At 46.5% G+C, this 26077-nt stretch overlaps 2 protein-coding genes across 2 annotated transcripts; one reads left to right on the top strand and one right to left on the bottom strand.

The window, feature by feature from the left end:
- Positions 1–4229: 4229 nt before the first annotated feature.
- PtA15_6A688 (uncharacterized protein) lies at positions 4230–4524 on the bottom strand (the record flags this gene model as incomplete). The annotated part of the gene is made up of 2 exons (XM_053170419.1): positions 4230–4325; positions 4390–4524. The coding sequence occupies 2 exons, from the start codon at positions 4522–4524 to the stop codon at positions 4230–4232; spliced, it is 231 nt and encodes a 76-aa protein (XP_053021613.1).
- Positions 4525–7650: 3126 nt separating this feature from the next.
- PtA15_6A687 (uncharacterized protein) lies at positions 7651–11072 on the top strand (the record flags this gene model as incomplete). Its single annotated transcript, XM_053170418.1, has 15 exons — positions 7651–7681; positions 7752–7997; positions 8077–8275; positions 8373–8857; positions 8924–8965; positions 9056–9160; positions 9236–9390; positions 9476–9543; positions 9621–9724; positions 9864–10018; positions 10083–10504; positions 10577–10614; positions 10702–10724; positions 10836–10928; positions 11025–11072. The coding sequence occupies 15 exons, from the start codon at positions 7651–7653 to the stop codon at positions 11070–11072; spliced, it is 2214 nt and encodes a 737-aa protein (XP_053021612.1).
- Positions 11073–26077: the final 15005 nt, after the last annotated feature.

The raw sequence follows: 26077 nt of genomic DNA, 5'->3' as shown, positions 1-26077 counted from the left end.
GCAGCTGTTTTGAGCTTTCAAACTCACCTGCTTCATGGATTTAAAGCCAAATAATCCCAGTTCAAAGAATACAAAGATGCACTTTTGATTCCTGGGTGCAGGAGAATTCTGAATATCCAAAATAATCTGTGTACTTCTGACATCTTGCCATCTATTTTTGGAGATACAGAAAAAAGCGCGTAGTGCAGCTGTTACACCCTTGCTTTAGCGATTTTGCTGCGCTACTGTAGCAACATTCCAATATCAATCCCCAGCATCATAATTGATGGAGGATTGATGATTAGTTTTCATCTAAGGCAGTTTCCACAGAAAGGTGGACTGGCCCGCTACGCTTTTTCAAGAAAAGCTGCCCCATTTGCTACGCTTTTGGCGCTACAAGGCACTAACAGCGCCAAAAAGCGCCGATTTCGCCGCTACGCTCAACTTTAGCGAAAGCGGAAAAAATTTGCTGCGCTACACGCTAATCATATTTAAAGTAGTGGTACTGGCGCTTCGCTACCGCTTTAAGTAGCGGCCTTCTGCTCGCGCTATCGCTAATTGTCATTTGAAAAAGCGGTACCCCACTTCGTTACACAAAAGCGCCGCTTTTTGTAGCGAAGCGTAGCTCTTGCGGTGTTGGCGTGAACTCTGGACCACTTCAAGATTTTTGGAGTGGAGGATTGTTCACTCCAAAACCAGCCCCCATTTGGAGTGCCCAACCCGGCACTCCAGGCTGGTATGGAGTGAACACCCTGCCACACCACAAACAGCCCCCCCTTGATGGCCGGTCTGCGCTGGCCATCAAGGGCAGTATGTACACTCAATGACTGGCACAGGCCAGCCATCAAGGGCAGTATGTACACTCAATGACTGGCAAAGGCCGGCCATTAAGGGCAGTACACTCAATGACTGGCACAGGCCGGTCATTGAGGGCAGTACACTCAATGACCGGCACAGGCTGGTCATTGAGCGGACACACCCCTCTTGATGACCACCATAGACCAGTCATCGAGAGGATCCCGGTCATTGAGAGGATCCCGGTCATTGAGAGGACAGATCCCTCTTGATGACCGGGATAGGCCGGTCATCAAGAAAAATATTGCCGGATGCACACCAAAAAAGGCGTGAACTCCGGACCACTCCAAGATTTTTGGAGTGGAAAATTTTTCACTCCAAAACCAACCCCCATTTGGAGTGCCCAACCAGGCACTCCAGGCTGGTATGGAGTGAACACCCTGCCACGCCAAAACCAGCCCCTCCCCCCCCAATGGCTGGTCTGCTCCGGGCATCAAGGGCAGTATGTACACTCAATGACCAGCACAGGCCGGCCATTGAGGGCAGTACACTCGATGACCGGCACAGGCTGACCATTGAGGGCAGTATGTACACTCAATGACTGGCACAGGCCGGCCATTGAGGGCAGTATTTACACTCAATGACTGGCACAGGCCGGCCATTGAGGGCAGTACACTTGATGACCGGCACAGGCCGGTCATCAAGTGGACACACCCGAGAGACACACTCCTCTCAATGACCGGCATAGACTGGTCATTGAGAGACACACTCCTCTTGATGACCAGTGTAGACCGGTCATCCAGAGGATCCATCCCTCTTGATGACCGGTCTATCCTGGTCATTGAGAGGATCCCGGTCATTGAGAGGACAGATCCCTCTTGATGACCGGTCTATCCTGGTCATTGAGAGGATCCCGGTCATTGAGAGGACAGATCCCTCTTGATGACCGGGATAGGCTGGTCATCAAGAGGGGTGTTTCCGCTTGATGACTGGTCTATGCCAGTCATTGAGAGGGGTGTGTCCACTCAATGACCGGCCTGTGCCGGTCATCAAGTGTACTGCCCTCAATGGCCGGCCTGTGCCGGTCATCAAGTGTACATACTGCCCTCAAAGGCCGGCCTGTGCCGGTCATCAAGGGTACATACTGCCCTTGATGGCCGGCGCAGACCTGCCATTGAGGGGGGGGGCTGGTTTTGGAGTGGCAGGGTGTTCACTCTATAGCAGCCTGGAGCTAACACCACGCTACATATACCACTTTTAGTGGAAAACCCACTAAGAAGAGGCATAATATGGCGTATGGGGTTAGTTTTTTGCCTCCCACCGGTCAGCTGCAGCGTAATGCCACTATGTAACAGCTAACGGGAGATACTGTTGGTTTTAGTGGCATTACACTGCACTATGCTGCACTGTTGCTAATGATAGCGTAGCCAACCCACTATTGACTTCAAGTAACCATTTTTCCATGGAAGCACTCAGTTTTTCATATATATTTTTTGAAAAGAACTAAACAGAAACACCAAGGCCCCGTTTGGCAGCAATCATGTTATGTGATATTGCACACTTACCTAATGTGATGCACATCACTCTTGAATTTCATATATTTCAAGATAACACGAGTGTTTGGCTGCCACTCGTGTCATACAGCTTGCCTAAATAACAAGCTTAGAGATGGCCTCTCGCGCCCGGGTACCCACCGCGGGTGCGGGTACCCGCCTGAAATTTTGCAAAATCTCAACACCCGCCGGCGTTTGTTCGGCGGGTATACCGGGTACCTGCTGGTGGGTGCCGGGTGCAGGGGCGGGTACCCGCTCTGATATACTCACTGCCGGTGAGAAATCCCTCCCAGTCAGCAATACATACACTCACTGACCGGGAGGGATTACCACAGTCAGAAAGCTCATCGCGATGGCCGGGAGGGAGTCCTCCCAGCCATCAAGCCATCAATTATATTGATGACCGAGAGGGAGTCCTCCCAGCCATCAATTATATTGATGACCGGGAGGGAGGACTTCCTCCCGGTCATTCCAGCAAGTATATTGATGACCGGGAGGAAGTCCTCTCAGCCATCAATTATGTCGATGACCGGGAGGAAGTCCTCTCAGCCATCAATTATGTCGATGACCGGGAGGAAGTCCTCCCAGCCATCAATTATATTGATGACCGGGAGGGAGTCCTCCCAGCCATTGATTATTTATCAATGACCGGGAGGGAATCTTCCCGGTCATCAATATACTTGCTGAACCGGGGATTCCTCCCGGATTCCCGGGGGTATAGTACCTCCTTGACCGGAGGGATCCCTCCAGTCAAAGAGGTGCACAAGCTTTTTGGCCGGAGGGACTCTCCCGGTCAAGGAGTCCCTCCGGTTGAGGAGGTGCACACACCTCTGGGCGGAGGGATCGCTCCGCTTGAGGTGGTATGTACACCTCCCACCTCTTCAAGTGGAGAGATCCCTCTGATCCATCTGGCCCACCAAGATGGGCGGGTACCCGGATGGGTACCCGTTTTTTCCTGCCCAAAAACTGAACACCCGCACCCGCACCCGGCACCCGCCGGTGGGTGCTCAGCGGGTGTTCCGGGTACCTGCTGGTGGGTGCTGGGTACCCAAGTGCCATCTCTAAACAAGCTCCATGGCCGGTAAATACCGGCCATTGAGCGTACAAACCGGCAAGGCTAATCAAGTGTTTCACTCCTCTTGACGATGGCCGGTACATGGTCATCAAAGGGAATACAGAGTCCCTTTTGGGGAACACATAGTCCCATCAATGACCATTGGTCATCAAAGGGAAGACATGGTCCCTTGGATGACCAATGGTCATCAAGGAGAATATGTACACAGTCCCTTTGATGACCAATGGTCATCAAATGACCAATGGTCATCAAATGACCAATGGTCATCAAATGACCAATGGTCATTAGGGGTGCTAATTGGGCTGGGCTGGCCCATGGGCAACCCGCGCCGCAGATGTCGGTTTTTATGTATCCCACGCTGAAATGGGCCAGCCCATGGGCACCTGAGGTTGTATTCCGGGCTTTGTGCAGCCCATTGTAGCCCACAGTGTACTGTGTGGGCATTGGTCACCGTTTCTGGTTCTCAACCTCTCAACACTAGCCTCAAAAACCATGGAGTCGATCACATCACTTTAAAATCCTTGACTGGTGGAAAGCCAACCAGGCCGAACTAACTCATCTCTCCAAACTGGCCAGGACAGTGCTGATGGCACCGATGACCTCTGTAGCTTCGGAATCTGCTTTCTCAACGGGTGGTTGGATTCTCGATGAATTCAGAAGTCAACTTAGTATACCAATTTTTGAGGCATTGATCTGTGCCCAAGATTGGTTGAGATATCCAACAAACATTTGCAACAATCACATAGATGACCTTGAAGTTTTATAATTACTCCTACTATTACATTTTGTTTCACTTACCTATCTGAAATAAAAGTTACCGAGGAGTGTCAACGATGGGAGAAGCGACCAGTTGGCCTGAAGCCAACGACACTGTGCCCCACGCCGTTTGATCTGGCGAAGTACTCGAAGAACGTCTTTCGGACCTAGAAAAAAAGAGGAAATTCACTTGTTAATCAAAGTCGGCACGGAACAAGAATCTGCTCTTACTTTGTCTGCGGGCCAGTTGCCAAATTGACTAGATTGATTCGCCATGTGGACAGCGGAGATTGTCCTGATGAGTCTGATGGGTGGCGTGGAGCGTGGTCTGGCGAGTCTCGAGAACTGGGGAAACACTGGTTTCATCCAGCTCGGCTTGAGATGGCCGCTGGCGAGTCAACTGTTTGTCGTCGGTCGAAGTGGGATGGTATTGGTCACCATCCCGGTGTCCTATGATCCATGCGGGTCTTGGGCCTGACCCAAGTCCGACCAAACTGAACTGTGGCCCAACCCAGCCCATCTGCTCATGATCGGGGCATTCCAAAGAATCCCCCGGTCCTAGCCCACTCCATGTGCCCCGAACCCTTGTTGGGTCAAAGCAAAATCCGTGTGGGCCAGTTTGGGCCGGCCCAATTAGCAACCCTAATGGTCATTGAGGAGAATACATAGTCCCTTCGAATGACCAATGGTCATCAAAGGGACTGTGTACATATTCTCCTTGATGACCAATGGTCATCAGGGGGATACATGGGCCCTTCAATGACCAATGGTCATTGAGGGGAATGTCCCTTTGATGTCCATTGGTCATTGATGGCCGATTGTGTTGGATTGGTCATCAATCTTGATGACTGGTTGTGTTGGCCCATCGATTGGAGTGTGTACTCCGCTTGGTGACCGGTACAAAGTCTGTACCGGCCATTGAGGTGAGTAACAGAGGTAGAGTTGGGGGTGTGTTGTGTAAGGGTGCCGATATCACCCCAAATACACCCCCAGGGGTACTATATTGGAAATGGCGGGGATGATGAGGAGTGATGAGGAAACTTGTGATGACCCTCATAACTTCTCAAAACTGCCAAAAATGCGAGTGATAAAATATGGGCCTTGGTGAGGCCCGGTTATAGAAAAGCAGTGGTTATTACATAACATCACTGCTGCCAAACGGGGCCCAAATTGTCAAGGTTTTTCAATTGAATTATCATGTTCTCCCTTCAGAAATAAACTATCAGGCTTAATCTGAATGCAAAACACAGAATTTGTAAGAGCATCCGCATTGGTGGCTAAGTTAGCCCAAGCTAAGGCACTTAGCCACGCCGGTCATCCGCATAGGGTTGGGCTAAGACCCGGTGTGAGAACTCCTTTGGGACGGGTGGCAGTTCTGTGAGGGGGAGATAACAAATATGATATTTGCAGTTAAGCAATATTTATGTTACGGGTGGTTTGAAGGACCTGCCCCTCTATTGTACTACACAAGGATTCTGACAACAAAATTTATTTATTGTTGTGGCAAAACCTTGATAGAGATCACTATGTGTAGTAGTCTCTATCAGACTTAGATCAAACAATGCAGATGATGTGCAATGACACAAGCTATTTAAGAACCTGATTATGATCACAGGTGTTGGGTGAGTGGATGTTTGAGATCACACTGTTAAATAAATGAGTGACTGGTTGGTTGGTGGCTGCTATTCACATGCTGAATTCAAATGAGGGGGGAGGAAGCATGCTCCTTATATAGTAAAATGTGAGGGATTTTTGCTGGTGGTGACGTCAGTTGAGGGATTTATGCTAGTGTGACTTCTCCTATGAGGGATTTCTGCTGCATGGAAACTTCTATTGAGGGATTTTGGCTAGTGGGATCATGTGACATGTACTGCTGTACAGAGACTATTACATGTATCAAGGAGGGTTCTTCTGAGGCATTTTTGCTGATAGAAGCTTTGCCTTCTGCAGACAGAATTCTGCTAGTCAGACATGTGATAAAACGTGTGATCAAACATGTGACTGATGATGTCATGTGGCTATACAGGGGTACATGCAATGTCCCTGTATAAACTACACCCCAACTATGTACTTGTGCCTAGATGAAATAATATGTACTATCACTATAATCCTATACTATGTAATTATGTTATGACAAAACCTTTTAATGCAAATAACTTTTGACTGAGTGGAGCTATCCTAGTGGTTCAAGTGAGTGACTAGGGGTTAAATGACCTTCAAAATCTAATTATGCAATAATAAATCTAAGAATATATCTCCTTCTCATGTATTCAACCATCACTTTATGTAATTTGATACTTGAAACAGATTTGGCACACCACACCGGCTAACTTATCAAAAAGCTAGAATCCTGGCTAGCTCAAGCTAAATCTAGCCGTGCCTAGCTTCTTGGCTAGGGAGCTGCCCAAGGTACTCTTCGATCAACAAGTTGGTGAAAGCAAAACGAAACGGAACAGCAACAAAAACAAACAACAAAAAACACAAACAGAAAAACAAACAACAAAAAACAAACAACAAGAAAACAAACAACAACTTTGATTGGTCTTCTTGCTCTTGCTCGCTCGCGGTTGATGAATTGACTGCTGGTACTCTCCTGGATCAGTTTTGGTTGGTTGGTCTTCTTGCTCTTGCTCGCTCACCGTTGATGGATTGATCTCATTTCTCTTGCTTGCTAGCTTCCTCACACCCACTATGTACATTGTTTTTTTCTCCTACTCATGACCTTTCTTTTCATTTACACTCTTGCTTGTCCATGTGTTTTTTCATAACCAGATGAAAAGAGACAAGGTGTTTTTATTACTGTAGAACAGGAATTGGATGTGTTATTCTTGCGAGTCAATGCTGGCAAAAACAATGTGGTTGATACCACTGAAGACAAGCTATGTGATTTAACTTAGCTGGATAGTAGCTCCAACAGATGCGGTTGCGGGGGTCTGGCTAGCGCTAGCCGGGTTTCAGATGACTAAGTTAGCTCGTGCCAACTTACACCAGGAAAAAACAATGATCACTTGTCTGCAGGTGACATAGCAAAGTAAAAAGGGGCCTTTTTACTATTTCATGTCACTTTTAGGCAAGTGATCATTGTTTTTTCCTGGTGAATTAGCCACCAATGTGGATGCTCTAAGTTGCATTAATTATTTCTTCATCTCTCCAGTTTAATTTTCCCCATGAGGATTTCCTATTTAGGGGGTGGGGGGATCACAAGCCCAAGTTTGAATACTGTCAAAAGCCTCAAGGTCCTGAAAACACAAATTTTCAGGAGAATTTATGGGCACTCAGTCTCAAACTTGACCATATTTCAGTTCAACCTTGGCAGGGAAATTTTTCCTGAAAAAGAGACCTGCAAATTGGACCTGCAAGCACAAATCATGAGGTTTGAAACCCTGATGTTAGGATGTTGGTCATTCGCGCCAACGCCTCCACATTCACAAGCAACCCCAAGAATACTTTATTCTGAAGCCATCAGACCACAAGTTCAAGGCATATTTATGTATGTCTTTGCAAAGGTGTTTTGCCAAATGTGGTAAGTAAGTTTGTGCCTTGTGTGTCAGTGTGTGACATGTATGCGGATGAGGTGATCTGTGACAATTGAGGGCCCACTTTACGGCGGACCAACTTTTCCAATGCGGCCGTTCTTCGTCGAGCCAGGCCAGGAAAGCAGAAGATGATAAGAACCACCACAAGAACGATACGACCACGAATACGAGTAAGCACAAGCTACCAACAGTACCGGACATTCCACGCAACAAAACCCCCACCAGCCGCCGCCGAACAATCCACGCCCATCAACCTATCCAGCTTCACACCTGACCTTATTCGCTCCTTTTCCATCATCGCCCGTCAGTATTCATCCATCCCACTCTCAACTCAAGAAAAGAAAATTGATGAATGCTGGTTTGCTGGTTCAAAAAAAAACAGATATTGATCATGGCAAATCAACCCTGTCGGACAGACTCCTCGAACTCACCCGCACCATTCCTCAGCAGCCTTTGTCATCAGCGTCATCTTCGTCTGGCCACGCCAATCCCAACCAGGGTCCGGCAAGGAACCAACAAGTTCTCGATCAACTGGCCGTCGAGCGTGAACGAGGGATTACTGTCAAGGCGGTTGCAGTGAGGTGCGTACCAGTGTCTCCCATGCGTCATCAAGTTGAGCCTCCAGAGAGAGTGATGGCCTATCTCCCCCTTTTTTGTGAAATATGATGGAACGAACAGCATGTTCTACACCTCCCAATCAGGAATAACCTACCTACTCAACTTGATTGACACACCCGGGCATGTAGATTTCACCACCGAAGTCCTGCGCTCATTGTCAGCCACACAAGGGGCGATCCTGCTGGTAGATGCGACCCAAGGTGTCCAGGCCCAGACTCTGGCCGTCCTGCAAGCCGCCCGAAGACGCCGACTGACGATCCTACCGGTGCTCAACAAACTCGACTTGCCCTCCGCCGAGCCGGAGAAAGTGGCGCTCCAAGTCGGCCGATTGCTCGACGACTCGCGCCCCGACGAAGACATCATCAAAATCAGCGCCAAGACCGGCCAGGGCGTCGAGGACTTGTTGGAAGCCTTGGTCGCTAAGCTGCCTCCGCCCGTCGCCGATCCAAATCGCCCCCTCCGCGCATTCGTCTTCGATTCCTGGTTCGATCATTTTCAGGGCGTCGTCTCCCTCGTCTCGATCGCCGATGGCAGGATCCAAAAAGGTATCACTCCCCAATCCTCCACTCTGGACGATCCGCGACCATCCTGCTAAACTTACGCGCTTCTAGGCGACAAAATCAAGTCTTTCAAGACCGGCAAGACCTTTCAAGGTGCACATCCATGAATTCAATTGACTTGCAATTTCTTCAAGTCATTCACCAATCCATTTCTACTCTTTTTGTGTATGCCAAATATCTCAGTTGCCGACTGTGGAATCATGCACCCTCATCAGCTCTCCCTCCCATCAGGACTGCATGCCGGTCAATGTGGCTGGCTGACCTGTGCGATGAAGAATGCCAAGGAAGGTAAGCATGATCAGCAAACCAAACTTGACTCGATAGACTGTTCTACACATTCACGATCTTTTTTGATCCCTACAGCTATCCTAGGAGACACGTTTTATGCCGCCAAAACACCATTGACGGAAATCGAGCCGGTTAATCGGAGCATCGAGACCCGCCAATCGATGGTTTTTGCCGGCCTTTATCCGATCGACAGCAATGCTTTTGACCGATTGGCCGACGCTATCCAACGAGTACTTTTCCTCCCTCACCTTTCAACACATCCAACAATCGAACGGAGGTTGATGAGTTTTTGGGAACCAAATTTGAATACAATAGCTTGTACTGAATGATCGAAGCGTGACTGTGAATAAGGAGTCTAGTGTGGCCCTAGGTCAAGGTTTCAGGTCCGTCTACCCTCTCTGCTCATCTCATTTCTGGCACGATGGAAATTTGATGTAAGCTTTGTTCTCCTCGGTTGTAGATTAGGGTTTTTGGGCACCCTGCACATGGACGTTTTCCGGCAAAGGTTGAATGATGAATATGCCAGCGAGGTGATCATCACTCGACCCTTCGTCCCACTCCAACGTTCGTATCCAGTCCATTTCCTGCTGAGCTTCAATCGAAAATAAAAAAAAACATATAATAAAATATGTAAAAAACATGGACCCAAACATCTTTTTATTCTTTTTCTTTTGATTTTTCTTAATGGCGTGCATCTGGATAGTTGTCAGCAAGGGCAAGACCTCGATGATCGAGAAGCCAATCGATTTCCCCAATGTTCGTAATCGGGCTGATGGCGTCAAAGTCTTTGAGCGAATCATTGATGGGACGATTATTGTACCGGATCGATTCACAGGACCGGTTATGGAGCTATGTTCAGTTGAGTGAATATGTCCGCAGCCTTGAGGTCTGAGGGGCAGCAGCTAACCAAAGTGTATGATAGTCTCATCGGGGGATCCAGCAGACGTTCGAGTACATCGCCGCGCCCTCGTCAGAGACGAAGAAGGATGGCGAGGTGGTATTGGAAGGGGACGAGCGATGGGTGGAGATCCGATACAAGATCCCGCTCTCCGAGATTGTCACTACCTTCCACTCCACTCTGAAGTCTCTCTCGTCGGGCTATGCCACCTTCGACTACGAGACCCCCGAGGGCGACGAAGGCTTTGTCGAGGCCGACCTCGTCAGAGTCGATATCGTCGTCAATAAGAGCTCGCCCATCGACGCCTTCGCCACCGTCGTCCATCGCGATCATGCGCTCAGAGAGGCTAAGGCTATCCTCTCCCGTCTCAAATCTGTCATCCCTAGACAACAGTTCGAAATCGCCTTGCAAGCAGCAATCGGCTCTAAAATCATTGCTAGTGAAAGGTGTCTCCCTCTTCATGCAGATCCCTGTCACTCTCTTTTCTCAGGTCCTAATCACTTTTTTTCGTCTTGCAGGATCACGGCTGTTAGGAAAGATGTGACCGCTGGTTTATGTACGATTTCCATTTATGACTAATCATAGACCATCTCCCATTGAATTTTCACCGCTGATCTTTTTCATTTATTTTATAACTTTCCAGACGGGGGACATTATGAACGAAAGGTGGGCACATTCTTTCCTTGTTTTTTTTTCTTGTTTTTTTTTTTTTTTTTTTCCAGTCCAGTCATCTTTAGGACATACACTGAGTATTAATCTTGCTTGTGGGGTATGTAGATGAAACATCTACAAAAACAGAAAGAAGGTAAAAAGAAGCTGAGGTCGTTGAGTATTGGCAAAGTTGAAATACCCCAAGAGGCCTTTTCAGCCGTCAGTTCTCCTCTCACTCTCATCTCCCATTCTTGTCAATGGATTCCATGTTTGACGGTTGTGGGTTTGGATGGTTGTCTGATTTCTGGTTCGTAGGTCTTGAGTGTTGATGGAAAAGTAGCAGCAAGTAATAAACGCAAGTGAAGCATGTACTACGATCCCTCTTCCACTTGCTCCAGGTCCAATATCCCATCCACCATCACTATTCCCACTTAATTACCTTTGACACATATACCCAATTCAGTCTCTTTCTTTTTATCGATATTCCTGTGTTGGTGCTTTCAAAAAAAGGTGGAAGTCAAGTTGGGCTTCCGGTGTATTTTTCAAAGTGACCATGGCCTGACAACAGAGGGTAATGTGTCTTAAGGGAACTGTCAGCATGTCAAGACGTATTGCCCAGGCTGGCAAGATTTTTGGGCTTTGGGTCTTATGTAGACTGATGCCGGCGGGGCCAGTTCATCTACATATTAGGGGGTTTCAAAGTAGACCTGCGCGTGCATGCAGGTCACTTTGCATAACCCAGTTTTGCAGGGAGACTGCAAGTCGATGTTCAACATTTGAGTTGAATGCCGGCTTGCCTTGCCTTGTGCGGGTCTACTTTGAAACCCCTTATTTAATGCATTTTCCTGTTGGTGGCAGCCAGTTTATACGTAGATCGCAAGTCACACAGCATGCCCGCCCAGCTAGAGTGCTGTGCTCACCGCCAAAAACATAGGATACAATTAACACTGGAACCCTCATTCAACACAAGTCCCCCCTGGTGGAAGGTTAGTTGTGGCTGGCGGCAAAGCTAACCCTCCGACTGGCACAGGGAGGGACTCACATATTATCCCACAACTTCATAGGGGAGCAGAAAGTGCCATTAGGCTGTAAGCTTTTTTAACTTTCTAATAGCTCCACCCCCAGCCTCTCTTATATAGGTCCTGAGGCTGAACCACACCTTTCCAGACTTTTATCATCCTTCTATAATTTGGTCTACTCAGAATTCATATACCACCATCCATCTCTTGTTAATAATTAGTTTCCAAAAAATGAAGATTGCTCAAGTGGAACAAATAATAGGGGGTATCAAATATGACCAAATCCACTATTATTGTCTTTCCCAGAAAGCTTGGACCCGAGAAATTTATGAAATTTTGTTGTTCCCAAAAAACATGGAGATACACGTTTAAAGCTCGCAGTTTCTGCCTTTTGACATAATCTAATGTATGCAGCTGGTGGATGACACACTCTGACGAGTATCATACTCATTTGCAAATCCTGTTGTTCACTATCTGACAGGTGCCACTTGCACTTACTTTCTCGCGGGTGCCACTCGCAGACATGCCCCATCCATCCGCCCAACCAAAATCCTCCCGATCCAAAATCCTCCCGATCCGCTCCAGCTCCGCAAACCCAACCAAATCATCATCCTCCAGCTCCACAACCCGACCAAATCACAGCCAACTATGACGGAAATCATGCCTCCCGCTCCGCCACCGGATAACAGCGAATCACCTTTGCCAGAAATATCAGAAATGGCTGCACCTGCTGCTCGGCAACACAAATCCAAAGAACCCGACTTGCCTGATACACCAGCTCCGCTACCGGTGAACAGCCGACGTCAGCCCTTGAAAAAGAGTAGTGATTTACCATCCCAGCCAGTGAGTTTCCCTCCTCCCTCTTACCCTTTAACAAGAAAGATATTGATTCGTAACTGATCATTGTACATATGGTTGAGTTATAGTCGACTCAAATGGATGTGACGACTTCGTTCAAACTCTTTGTATCTAAACGAGGCAAAAAAAACATCAAGAATTGGATGCCAGTTCCATCCGAAGTGGATTTTAATGTGACGATCATTCCGGGGAAAACAACACTTGAGGAGTTTCAATCACTTGTGGCGTCGGGATGTGATAAAGCGGTTGCAAACACGGGTAGTTTAGTTCTTGAGGTGCTCGGGAAGAATAAGAAGAAGCATGAACTGAATTGGTTCGTGAGCATCCCCCGAGTCAAGGGATGGTTCAAATGCGACTGGGTCAAGATAACCAATGTCGACTCCTATCAACTTTGGATCAATGCGTTTCTCAACACCAAAGTCAAAAACCCGGAGGCTTTCTTGACACTCCGCATGACCAATCCAACCACGGTTATCAAACGCGGAGTACAAGCAGACCTCTTGGCCAAACGAGCCCAGTACCAACAAGCGGTCAAAGATAACCGAGCTCTCAAGCGCAAGGCGGCGGGAGATGACGAAAGCGATGGTTCTGCGGCTGGTACTGACGAGGACGATGAGGAAGATGAAATCGACCCGGAAGACTGGAACGATGTTAACTTTCAAATGCGCAAGATTCTAAATGGCTGCGCTTTAAATAAAGATTACGATACGAACACGCCGGTCTTCATCAACCCGTCGGATCCCAACAAGTACGTTGTGGTCACAATGAATGCATGTCAAGAATGGGCCATGTGTATTGTGAGCTATTTGAACGTTTGGTCTATTTCTGTATATTTCTTACTGATCTATCTGCCTTTTTAGCTTGACCCCGATATGCCTGGAGTTAACTTGACGTCCCCCCCAAGAAGTTTGCTACCTTACTGCATTCGTGGAGCAAAGAAGACCAAACTAGCCGATGCCGATCCACCACAACCGTTGCAATCCAATTTATCGTTGCAACAGTTTATAGTTGAGGCCATCGCAGCAAATGTAGGATCATTGGTGGCCAATGCCAATGTGGCATCATCATTGCAGCCATCCACTCACATCGCGCCTGCCCCTCCTACTCCTCCAGCTCCGTCTTCGGATAGTAATCCCGACTTGAATCCACCGATTCTCGAGTACTTGCAGTTTTTACGACTCAGAGACGTATCAATGGTTCACAAAATCCTCATAGAGAACGACATCATTTCCCACAAGTACTTCCGCCCTGGATCTTCCCTCTCTCGTAATGAGATCCGTCAATTTGGCTTGAAGGTAGGCGTAGTTACAGCTTTGGTTGATAACGTTAGTAAATACGATCAATATCTAGCTAGAAGATAATTTGTACGACTCGCTTGTGTGTCTATCTATCCTGTACTAGCGTGTGTGCGAGTTTTGTCTATGTTGGTTGGTTCTCTGTCTCTCTTCAATGTCATCATACACGTTGTCCATACACATTGTCTCTGCTGGTTATATTTCTCTCTCCAATGTCAGACGTCTCTCAGACTTCTCTCTCTCAACTCACAGGAGCCAATGATTTGGACTTAAGAAAGTTGTAACATGGATTGGTGCTATTCCTGGAAGTCATGAGTGTAATAAAATACAGAAATAAAAAAGAAACAAACATGGAAACATGGAACAGTGAGGGAATACTCAGAGGTTATGTGGAAATACACTGGAATACGGGAAGACTATTCCCAGAGGTCATGAGGAAAAACAGGCAATACATGAAAAATAGGAATACATGTCATATCAGCGGGGAAGGGGTAGCCGGCGTTCCATGTCTTCCACGCTGCGCAATATATTCATAGTCCTGTTCGTGATCATATTCTCGGTCATCGTGCCGCTCAAGACGTCCAACACCTTCAACTAAGGCTCGCGCGACGCCAATTGGAAAGCCAAGACCTATGAGCTCGGCCTCGCTTGACGTTCGGAAGAAAACCCAGTGGTGGATGCCCAAGCTCATCAAGCGGCCGCGTGTGTATGTGTCACCTTGATCGATCAAAGCGGCCCGGAGGTAAGTCTCCATTTCGTAGCTTTCTAATCGCGGGGAGGCTGGTGGGATTGGAATTAGCGGCGCAACCGTCGCGGATTGTGGGATCAGAGGCGGTTGTGGACCAGTCGCTGGTGGTATTTGTTCATCCACCGCACGCGTACCCATGGCGGATGAACTCGTGAGGACCTCAATCTCTTCTTCATCGCCCGAGTCAGTTGGTAGCTTGGGACCGCTGAGCCGCCGGATTTGAGCGGGAGGTGAGTTGTCAGGATGTGAGGTACTCTTCGGCGCATCATTGACCAGGCCCCAAACAAAATGGCTGGTAGGAGGCGGGACTCGGACGCTGACACCAATGTGGTTGTGGATGACACCTTCTGCCCATTCGCTGAGGTGTTCATTCTTCACATGCATGACTTGCCGCCAATCGAATGGATTAACAATAGTTATCCCTTGAGGACCGACTGCCGACGCATAGCTCAAGATGGTGTCTACAACTCCGTTCAGGCGAGTCTTGCTAATGCTCTCGAAGGTCTGTAAATAAATCAAATCATTATCAGATTATGAGAGCGGACACTGACACTGATGAAGCAGAATCATACGGTCAGAAGCTTACCTTATCTCCTGCTGCACAGCTTGGGTTCTCCATCACGAGCTCCAGGTCGGTACAACCGGGGTAATTTTCATACGCCGCATTTGAGAAGCTGACCCAATCAGCAGCGCCGCCAATCTCAGCCCTTACAACGCGGTCCTTATGGTTCGTAATGGACGCCACCCACTTGATCCTGCGCTTATCGTGAAGGTCAAGTATAAGTTGGTAAACATCATGGGTTGGGTCTCCCGACTTCAAGTGAGTCAAGACCTGTTCTTGAAACTTAGGCCAGGTCAAAGACACGATGTCTATGACTAAAGGTTCCAGAACCGCAACAGGAATGATTTTCGTCCAGTTTTTGGAATGCGGGAGGAGTGTGCGGGTAGGACTGATCATGCCAGATATTTTTGAGACCTCCATGTAGAAAAGGTAGTCAATGTTGAGGGGCGATGGACGTGGTACTTTAAACATATTTTGCGACTCGTCAGAAGAGCTCATTTTGTATTGAGTGATGGATGGAGGAGAAGTGAAATAAGAGGTGGATGAGCGAGTGGGAAAGGGAAAATCATACCAGCACTCAGCTCCTTTTATGGTGCTCAATCATACCCACGATGGCAGGCAGATATACCGACAAATATCACTGCGCCTTGGTGACCGATGTCATTTTTCTCATGAGTCTTTCGATTGGCGAGAACTCACAGCGACCACATGGACTGTATACTTACCTAGACATAGACCGTACCCTCACCGCTACAGCTAGACATAACTAACAGCGCCTTGGTAACCAATGCCATTGTTCTCATTAGTCTTTCGAATGGCGAGTAGATCGATATCGATTTGACCACATGGACCGTACACTTACCTAGACATATCCTAGACATATACCTAGACATAGACCGTACCCTCACCGCTAGAGCTAGACATAACTCTCACATCTCACCGATCATATCTTGCATTCCGTTGGAGACAAGACTGACTAGATTGCACAATACATGACATAATCAGATTGATAGTTTACATGACAACGAGATAGAGAGATATAGGACCAGATGAATAAAACACAAAAATAAGGAACTACTGGGGATAGTGCCTCAATGATGGAACTGTGTAGCCGGCATGTCGATAAAGCTTACCACAGAGATTCTCAGTCATCACGTGTGCGCAAGCACGTCGAATGTCCCATTCAGGATGTTCACTTAATGACATTGCCTGAGTTCGGCGCAGTTGTCCCTTGAGGATGCCAAAACAGAGCTCAATTGGATTGAGCTCTGGGCAGTAAGCTGGAAGGAAGATGAGCCGGACGCCTGCCGCATTGCAGATTGCCCGAACTCGATTGCTGCGGTGAATCTTCGCATTATCGCAGACTAGAACCGAGTTGGGCGCAGGAAAGCGATTCATTTGTGGAATCTAGGGTGGCGGTCAAAGTAATCAGGAGCCTTGATGATTGAAACTGCTGTATTGAAATTGGACTAACCAGGTCCCATTTTAAGAAATGCTCAAACTTCCGAGCGTTGAAAGTATCTTCCCGGACGGTCAGAGCCAGTAGACCATTAATTGAAATCGCCGGGAGGATGCTGAGCCGGATAGGATTTGAACGCTGGATAAAACGAGCCGCCGGAGTTCCTTGTTTGGAGCGTGCGTGCGTCCGAAGCAAGTCGCGCTTGCAAATCGCACTTTCATCTGTTGGAAGTTCAAAGCTTTCAGCTCAGCACCGTGACGCCATGAAAAGGGAAGAGATAAGGGCGGGCTCACCTGTGAAAACCAGGAAGTTGGCGGGATAGAATCGCATTTTCTCCACATATCTGAACTTCTTCACTAAGCATTTCTTGGAGTTGAGGGTCTCGGCCTTCTTCAAAGTTATTGATAAGTGGTTTACCAGGTTCTCGTGAACCGCACTGATGCTGAGCAGAGTCCCACTCGAGTCGTAAAGCCGCTCACGTATCTCGTCCAAGAATAGACCAGGTTCGTCGCGCACAAGCTGGACCATGAACGCCGCATCCTTGGTGGTCATTGTTCTGGGGCGACCAAGGAGCTCGTACTCCTCTGGATTGCGGATTACTGATTTAGTTTGTTGAAAGATGTGAAGCCACCGATTGAACGACTGTTTTGAGATTTGATGGCCTAGAGTTCTTCGGATAAAGTCTCGTGGATGGCCTTCGATTGACATTCTGACCGCAACTGCCTTGATTTGGGGATTGTATGGTACGTAAACCATTTGTGAGGTGAATTTGGATTTTGGACTGCGATGGAATGATAGGCGAGCAAAATGGGTCGGTTGGCGGAATGAGATGCTGGGCAGAAACGACTTACAGCTTGGTGCGTTGGGAGAGTGACTTGGATCGGATGGGATAGTTGCCAATTGGCAATTGGCGGGTTTGACAGTCAACATCGTGCTAAATCACATTGCATGATATTTGACAGCTCAATTTGGTTTTTGCCAAAAACAATACCCCGTCCTATCTCATTCCAACCCCATACTCAGTGCGATAAACAAAATTTCATAAATCTCTCGGGTCCAAGCTTTCAAGGAAAAATAATATGTAATTGACGGGTTTGAAAAAAACCACCATTTTTATAACATGCTGGTCCTTCAGCTACCCCATTTTGGGATTCACTGGTCAAGAATTCTATTTTTGCCTAATTAACTGGTTTCTAATTGTGGATTTCTTATATTTGATACCCCCAAATGCCACAAGTTGGTGACTCCAGGAATCATTTTCCTGGCTACAGTGACTACTCTGGAGAAAAGGGGGTTTGTAAATAGCTCTAAGAATGATCCTTATTGCTTCTTGTACAATCCTGTCCCAAAAATATGCAATTGTTAGAGGTCTTGCACCTCCCTTAGCTTGGCAAATCTGAATCCCTCTGCTTGGTGTAAATTTAATGTTTTGGATCTGAGTTCCTGACAGCTCTGGGATAAATTTTTCATTGATCCTTTTGTTTACAATAACTGGTGTTATATTGGGGGGTTTGCAACTGAAATTTGCAAAACTTTAGGACACATTTTAAGGTGTTTTTATGAACATTTTTTTTTAAAAAAAGTGATAGATCGGACTGATTGACCAGGATAAAGTGCTGTTGTGAATTTTACCAAAATTTTGAAATTTTGTTCATAAAGGCCTTGAATTTAGCTCCAAAGTTTCATAAAATTCACTTGTGAACCCCCATATTACCCAGTCTACTTTTGATTTTATTATGTGCTATTATTAGAAATCCCTCTGAGCAAAGCTTTTATAAAGCTTTTGGTCCACCACTTTATCTGGCCTCCCTGAACAGTGTTGAGAAATTCTATCAATAGCATTGGCTACATTATTTTTACCTCCCGTAACTGTAGCTCCTGCTATCTGATATGTTAAACACTGTTGGTACATTACCAAGACTATATCCTAGGAACATTACACTTCGAGCATTCACATTCTTTGAAGTTGGTAGTTTTGGGGAACATAACCTGGCCAGCAATCACATTAGGGGGGTTCACAATAGGATAAAATTAAAACTTTATAGCTAATTTTCAGAGCTTTATGAACAATTTTTTTGAAAAATTGAAGAATTTGCTCTGCTTTCCAGGGGATATCAAGTGCTGTACATCTTGCCATATTTTTAAAAAGCTGTTGATAAAGGCCTTAAAATTGATTGCAAAATTTCATTTTTATCCTAATGTGAACCCCCCTATTGGTCTGGACTCTGGGCCAACCCTGGGTCAACAAAGCTTACTTGACCTCAAAATTAAGCAAAAAAATGTGAATGCTCTTAGGTTAGGTACTACCCCAACTCTGTGAGCATATGGCTTACAACCCTTGGGCCATCTCGTATTTGTGACATTTGTCAACTTACTCCCCTTTGTTCATCAAACCAACTCCTTTGAAGTGGCTCGAATTCCTCACAAGAATAGAAACTACAATTCTGTCTATTCTGTTTTATTGCATCAATTTTGCCTTGTTGTGTAACAAATACTTTCTGCTCCTCCTTGAATTGATAGGTAAAAAGAAGACCCTGGAAACCCCCTATAAATATGGGTAATGTAAAATCTGGAGTTTTTACATTTGGGGGCACCAGGGAATCTCTAGCACCAGAAAAAAAAGTAGTCACTTGATGGCAAGTGACATGATGCAGCTTTGTTTCCAGCTCCAACACTGCTCCAATGCTGCTCCTCTCCACCAGCACATCTAGGGCTCACATGACAGGTGTCAGGATCAAAGCACTCAATGTGAAAAAAAACAGATGATGTTCAGCTTTGGCCCTGGCCCAGCTCATGCTCAGCTTTTACCCTGGCTCAGCAGATTCTCAGTTTTTTCCCTGGCCCAGCTGATGCTCAGCTTTGGCACCAACCACCTGATGATCATCTTTGGCCCTGGCACAGCTGATGCTCAGCCTTGGCCGTGGCTCAGCAGATGCTCAGCTTTGGCCCTAGCCTAGCTGATTTTCAGCTCTGGTCCTGTCCAAGCTGATTCCAATCTTTTTCCCTGGCATGGCTCAGCTGATACTCAGCAAGCTGAGCATCAGCTGGCCAGCTGGCCCAGGACTGGGTCAAAGCTGAGCATCAGCTGGGACAGGACTAGGAAAAGGCTGAGCAAGGACTGGTACAAAGCTGAGCATCAGCTGCACCAGGACTAGTACAAAACTGAGCATAACCTGGGCAAGGACTGTTCAAAAGGCTTTATTCCAATTCTGAGAGTGAGCTGTGTGAAAAAGCTGAGTTTGAGCTGGGAAAAAAAGTAGAGTATGAGCTGGGTACCAAAGCTGAGTATCAGCTGGACAGAACTGAGGATCAGTTGGGCTCATCAAAAACTGAACAGGAACTCCTTGGTAAATTTTTGTAAGTTGAGGAGATGGTTGGGAGATTGGGGTAGATAGTGGATAGATATTGGATAGATGGTGGGTAGCTGGCTGGAGCTGGTGTGATGTCACTTTTCATCAACTGACTATTTCATTTTCCTGGTGTCTTTTTTTGGCTGCTTGATGCAAAATCCCCCAGGGAACCCCAAAACCCCAATGAAAAGCCAGATTATTCCAGTTTTAGCAGATCTGACTGAATTTTATCCAAATTTCATACATTTATGCCATGTTTGATGCCTACCCTTGTGTTTTTCAAAGCCCCTTGAGTCTAAGGGTCCAGTGGACCCTCACTGGAGACAACAAGTAAACTATTCAAAATGGAAAAGGCTGACCTTTGGCCCAGGGTAGAGATGGCAATTGGTACCCGGGTACCGCCTGCTTTTTTGGCCCAAAACAGATACCCGTACCCGTACTTGGCACCCGTGGCGGCGGTACCCGCCAAGTTGTTTTTTGTAGATATGTGCTGCAGCCGGGGATATCACACAGGACTTGCAGGAGACAAGTCCAGAAGGGGGTTGGGGACATACACAGCGGAAAATAGGTAGCAGTATTGGCGGGTATCAACAACACTGGGTTGCTACGCTAACCATAGCGGTTAGCGTAGCATAGCGCAGCGCAAATGCGCTATTTTTTAGCATAGCGTTAGCGCAATTGCACGCACATGCGCTAACGCTATGCGCACGCGGTGCGCAGCTATTTTAGCTGATAGCGTAGCGTTAGCGCAGATGCGCGCAATTGCGCTAACGCTACACATGCAGGGCGCAAAAGAGCGCGCGCTACGCTGCGCTACAGCGCCTTTAGCGGGAAAAAAGGGCTTTTTTCCGCTAAAAGCGCTGTAGCGCAGCGCAGCGTAGCGGAGCGACTGTAGCGGCGCGCTAACGCTAACAAAGAATTGGCGCGCTGTTAGCGCAGCTGAAAATTAGCGCAGCGTAGCGGCGCTAACAGCGCGCTAACGCTATGCAAAATAGATGGGCGCTTTTTGCCGCTACGCTAACGCGTAGCGACCCAGTGTTGGTATCAAGCAGCGGTACCCGGGTACCCGCCTAAAAATCACACAAAAACCAACACCCGTACCCGTACTTGGCACCCGTGGCGGCGGTAGCCGCGACCCTGATGAGTACCCGCCGGCGGGTGCTGGGTACCCGTTTGCCATCTCTAGCCCGGGAGAATTGATTTGAAAAAGGATAGATGGGAAAGAGGGGAGCTGTCTGGTAAGTACAACTAGAACCAACAAGAGAAATGAGAAAAATAGAAAAGCTTGCCTAGATGGGAGAGAGGGAAGCTTTCTGCTGGACTAGGGAAGCAGAGGTAAAAACTTCTGTGCATGTGTTGCCAAATACAATGAACCTTTGTGTGAAACCCCAAAGACAAGAGGGGCTTCACATTGAGGAACTAATCTGCTGAAAATCTGGCTCATTCAATATTTCATCAAACTCCCCCCAGAATAAGTTGTATCTTCATTTTGTATGCTACACATTCACACTCCCTTGAAATGCCAAACAAATGCTGTGCTGGTTTTTTTTCTCTATCTTATTCCTCTGGCTGTAAAACCAGGTATTGGATTGGATATCAGGTTTCTGAAAGCGCATCTGTGACCCAACCCAAGCTGGTATTAAGGATTGCCAAGGTATACCCGTTTGGTGGTACCCAGCACCTGCAGGAGGGTGCAGGTGTTGGAATTTGGCAAAAAAAACACCAGGTACCTGTGGCCAACTATGTGGATAAAGGTGCCACAGCACCTCTTGATGAACAGTCTGTGCCGGTCATCAAGATTCATCCCTCTTGATTACCAGCTAGTCTGTGCCAGTCATCAAGATTCATCCCTCTTGATGACAAGTCTGTGCCGGTCATCAAGATTCATCCCTCTTGATGACCAGTCTGTGCCAGTCATCAAGATTCATCCCTCTCAATGACCAGTCTGAACCTGTCATTGAGAGGGATGTTTCCTCCCAATAGGGGGTAGCAAATATGAGAAATCCACAACTAGAAACCAGTCAATTAGCCAAAAATGAAATTTGTCACCAGTGGTTCCCAAAATGGAGTAGAAGAAGGACCAGCATCTTTCAAAAATGGTGGGTTTTTCAAACCCGTCAATTACATAATGGTGGATTTTGTCATATTTGATACCCCCTAAGGACTGGCAACAATTGGTAGTTGAGGGAATTTATTCCTCCTGATGGCCGGTTTGTAACGGTCATCAAGAGGATGAGTCCTCCCAATGACCAGTCTGTACCGGTCATTGGTAGGGTTTTGTATGTAAATATGTATTGTTTTACATACAGCGACCCCGCCATGTAAGCATACACGTTGTAAGCATAATTTGCTGTAAGCATAGGATTTCCGTCCACCATTTTTGGTTACTGCAAATTTGATGCTTTCTATGCATAATTATGGTGTTCAAAGTTGGTTTGCATAATTTTATGCATGCATAAATCATAAAATCATAAAAATATTTTGGTGAGGAAATTTTGTATTACATAATCAGACAGTCATATCCCCTGCAAAAAGATTTTATGATTTTATGATTTACTAGAGTTCATGGCGGCTTTGCCGCTGCAGTGTCAAGGCCTCTCGGATTCTCTCCTCACATCACACAAAAATGTGTCCAGGCGCAAGCACACCAAAATTTCTGCAGTCATGAAAAATTGGAAGCTGCATTAGGAAGGTTTACAGTCAAAGGACCTAAGGGTGATGCCCTGCGCAAACTTGTTCCTTGCCTAGAAGTCAAACTTTGATTTTAGCCTATGGCAACATAGCTGCTGGCTACACTCATGATAATTATAAAACTTTATCTACAACTGAGCAAAGGCAAATTTCATTAAGGCTTGCATATTCAACAACACAGGATGCTGCCACTGTCCGACCAGGCGAAGGCGCAAGGCTCATCCAGCCCCAACAAATAAATTGGAGATCTTCACCAAAGGACCGCCGCACTACGTTCCTGCAAGGCGTTAATAATTATTGTTCTGCTTTTTATTTACGATAACATGAAAATAAGTCTATGGCTTGCAAGACAAGTTTACAATACATTTTGCAACAATAAAGCCCTATTGTTAAGCCCTAGAACCAATATCGAACGCATCAGTCATAAATTTGTCCAGTTGCAATTATAAACGGATGTATCAAATCAAAGTCAAATCAACATCAGATCACACTAATCTCATCAAAAGTGACTCCAAGGGGGAAGTCAAACCAAGGTAGCCACAAAGTAAGTACTTATGGTTAATGACTCAATTTGGCCCAAATGCACCCAATAATAAGCAGTTGCATTTGTAAGCTCTAACAACCCAGGCTGTCAACACTCCTGAACACATATGTATGACAGGATCTCCAGTGATTAGATTCCTGTCGTTCAGACGACCGGTGAAGCACGCTCAACGGCCAATCACATCTTCTCCCGAATAAATTTCCGGGCACCTGGATGGCCTGGTTATGAATCTCATGGTCAACTCGGTTCGGGGATCCTAACACAAGTTATTTATTAGTAATAGACTCCATAAGCCAAAACGCGGGCGTCAGCAGTGCAACAAAACAAGGACTGGGCATTGCCAGGCCAAGCCAACCTAGTTATGATCAGGTGAGGCCCTGTTGCAAATGCCAAGGTGGGGGAATAAAGTACAATCAGATATTGGAATCCTTGGTTGTGGCAACAGCTGATCCAGTGAAGTTTGACCCACCTGTTTTGCTTTGAAATGGCGGCTTGGCAAGGGAAACTTTGTCAGGCGATCGCAACGACTGGGGGAGAAAAGGCGGAGAGAGGGCTTTGACCCAACGACGATCAACAGAGATCATGCCCTGGGATATTGAGATGGCTCATAACCGTTTTGGATACGTTGTACTTGAGCGATGGACTTGGGGCAGGAAGGGTTTGCTGTATTGTAGATGAAGGCTGGGAGATTGCTAGGAGGGTGTAGGGTGTGGTTGCAGCCCGGGGTTGGATTGCTAGGGTTGAAGTTGGTGAAACATTGCGGGTATATTGCGATTGAATTAGCCGAGGTTGAGGAATGTTTGGTGCAAGGCCTATTGCTTAAGTACCCCACCTGAAAAATTGAATATCCCCCAGCGCAATTCGAGATGCTGTAATTCCAGCTATCCATCGCGCTCAACCCCTCCGCTGTAGCACTTGCTCAGTTTGAGGGGCAAAGAGTGGGCCCCCCACTGGCCAGTAGCCTTTGCTGCGGGCCGGGGGCCTTCACGTCCAGTCCTTTTGACCCGTGCAATTGACGCGGGCTGGGGGCTGAGCCTGTGGCACAGCACTTTTGCTGATGTTGGAAGGCTATTTCAGTTTTTGGTGCTGGAGAAATTTGCGCATTCAGTTCTGCAGGAGTTGTGGTTGGTGCTTTACCTGTTTTTAATTTGGGGGGGGGGGGGGGGCCATGATGTTTTTTTTGTCAATTTTGTATATTTGCAGGGAGAACCCTTGAATTTTTTTTGGGGGGTCCAACATTTCTGTGTCTTTAATAAACTTGGATGCATGCACAAAATTATGCAAACCAACTTTGAACACCATAAATGCATAATGCATAAAAGATTTGGGGGAGAAAACAGAAATATGCTTATATAGGACTGGGAAAAGAGGCCAAGGGGCCATAGATGCTACTGATCTCCATCTTGGAAACCACAAGAATCTCCTAACTACAGCTCAGCAACCTCAAATCTTTTGGCCAGTGAGCAGTTAAAAGCTCCTTTCCCCAGAATCCTTGCAATATCCTAATCATCTGCTTCCCAAATATACCAAGCCAAACAATGTAAGCACAAACTGCCCTGGGAATTTACAATGCTTATAAAGGCCAGTCCTATATAAGCAATAATTGATTTATGCTTACTTTGCTAAGAAGCACACCTCAATGTAAGCATAGGATTTGTGTCCACCATCCTTATGATGAGCAAGAGCAGGGTATGAGAACATCAGGCACATTGTGGGCGGTGTTTGAGGATTTTGGAAGGATGATAATTGCATGTCAGACTGGAACAAGAAGAGAGAGAAAAGAAAGTGAGAGAGATAACCTACCTGAGAACAGCAGGCATGTTGTGGGCGGTGTTCAAGGATTGTGGAAGGATGATGAAAGGGATCCTTCCACGCCTGCTGCCTCAGGTAGCCTACATACAACATGTAACATGGCTGTGAAATGTGAGAAAGGGAATGACATGTGAGAAGCAGAGAAATGGAAACAAAACCTGACTATGTAACTCAACACCTTATGCTTACATGGCGGGGTCACTGTACTGCCCTCAATGGCCGGCGCTGACCGGCCATCAAGAGGTGTATTTTCTACCCTGATAAAACAATTACCCACCCGAAGGTGCCCGTGTTCACTTGGTAATCCTTAACCTTCCTTAACTGGTATCCACTCAGATACCACCAGATCCTCAGTTTCCAGATCAAAACCTTAACTGGATGGAGAGCAATAGTTGATTGCACTGTATATACATCGTCCTAATCAGCACTTGGCAATTAAAACCCAAGCCTAACACATTCCTATTTTTCTTGTTGGGGATTTTGTGAAATTGAGAACCAAAAGAACTATCTGATATTGAGTAGATTAACTCTGAAGATAAGCAACCATTCCATACAAAAGGTCCTTGAAGAAAGGGAGTTGAGAATCATTTGGATGGATTTGTTTGGGTTGTGAGGAAAGGATTTCTTCATACCAAAATTGAAAGACTGCGATTGAAATCTTGAATGCCTCATTTGGTGACTGATTTCCTAGCTCATTCAGTTTTATTGATAAGTATTTGTGTACAGGACTAAATAAACTTTCTGTTGCCTGAAGATCTATGGGTAATTTCAGGTTAACCCAACCAAAAATTGGCAAGCTGCTGGCAGTCTGATCAAATAGAATTTTGAAAATCCATGAAATCAGTTCATCAAAGCTTGCCAGCAATTTATTCCCTAAAGAATGGCATGCAATGTGGTGTATAATTTTGAGTTTTTCAATGACTGGATTTATTCTATTTTGAATAAACCTCATTCTACGACACTTTTGAAGGAATCTTTGCTCAATTTCCCTTAACCCAACAAAAAACTCCTGATATCCAGGATCATTTTG

The sequence above is a fragment of the Puccinia triticina genome, chromosome 6A (assembly GCF_026914185.1).
Source record: "Puccinia triticina chromosome 6A, complete sequence".
NCBI lineage: Eukaryota > Fungi > Basidiomycota > Pucciniomycetes > Pucciniales > Pucciniaceae > Puccinia > Puccinia triticina.
The sequence above is the reverse complement of the archived record's forward strand: the minus strand, read 5'-3'. Positions and strand labels throughout refer to the sequence as shown.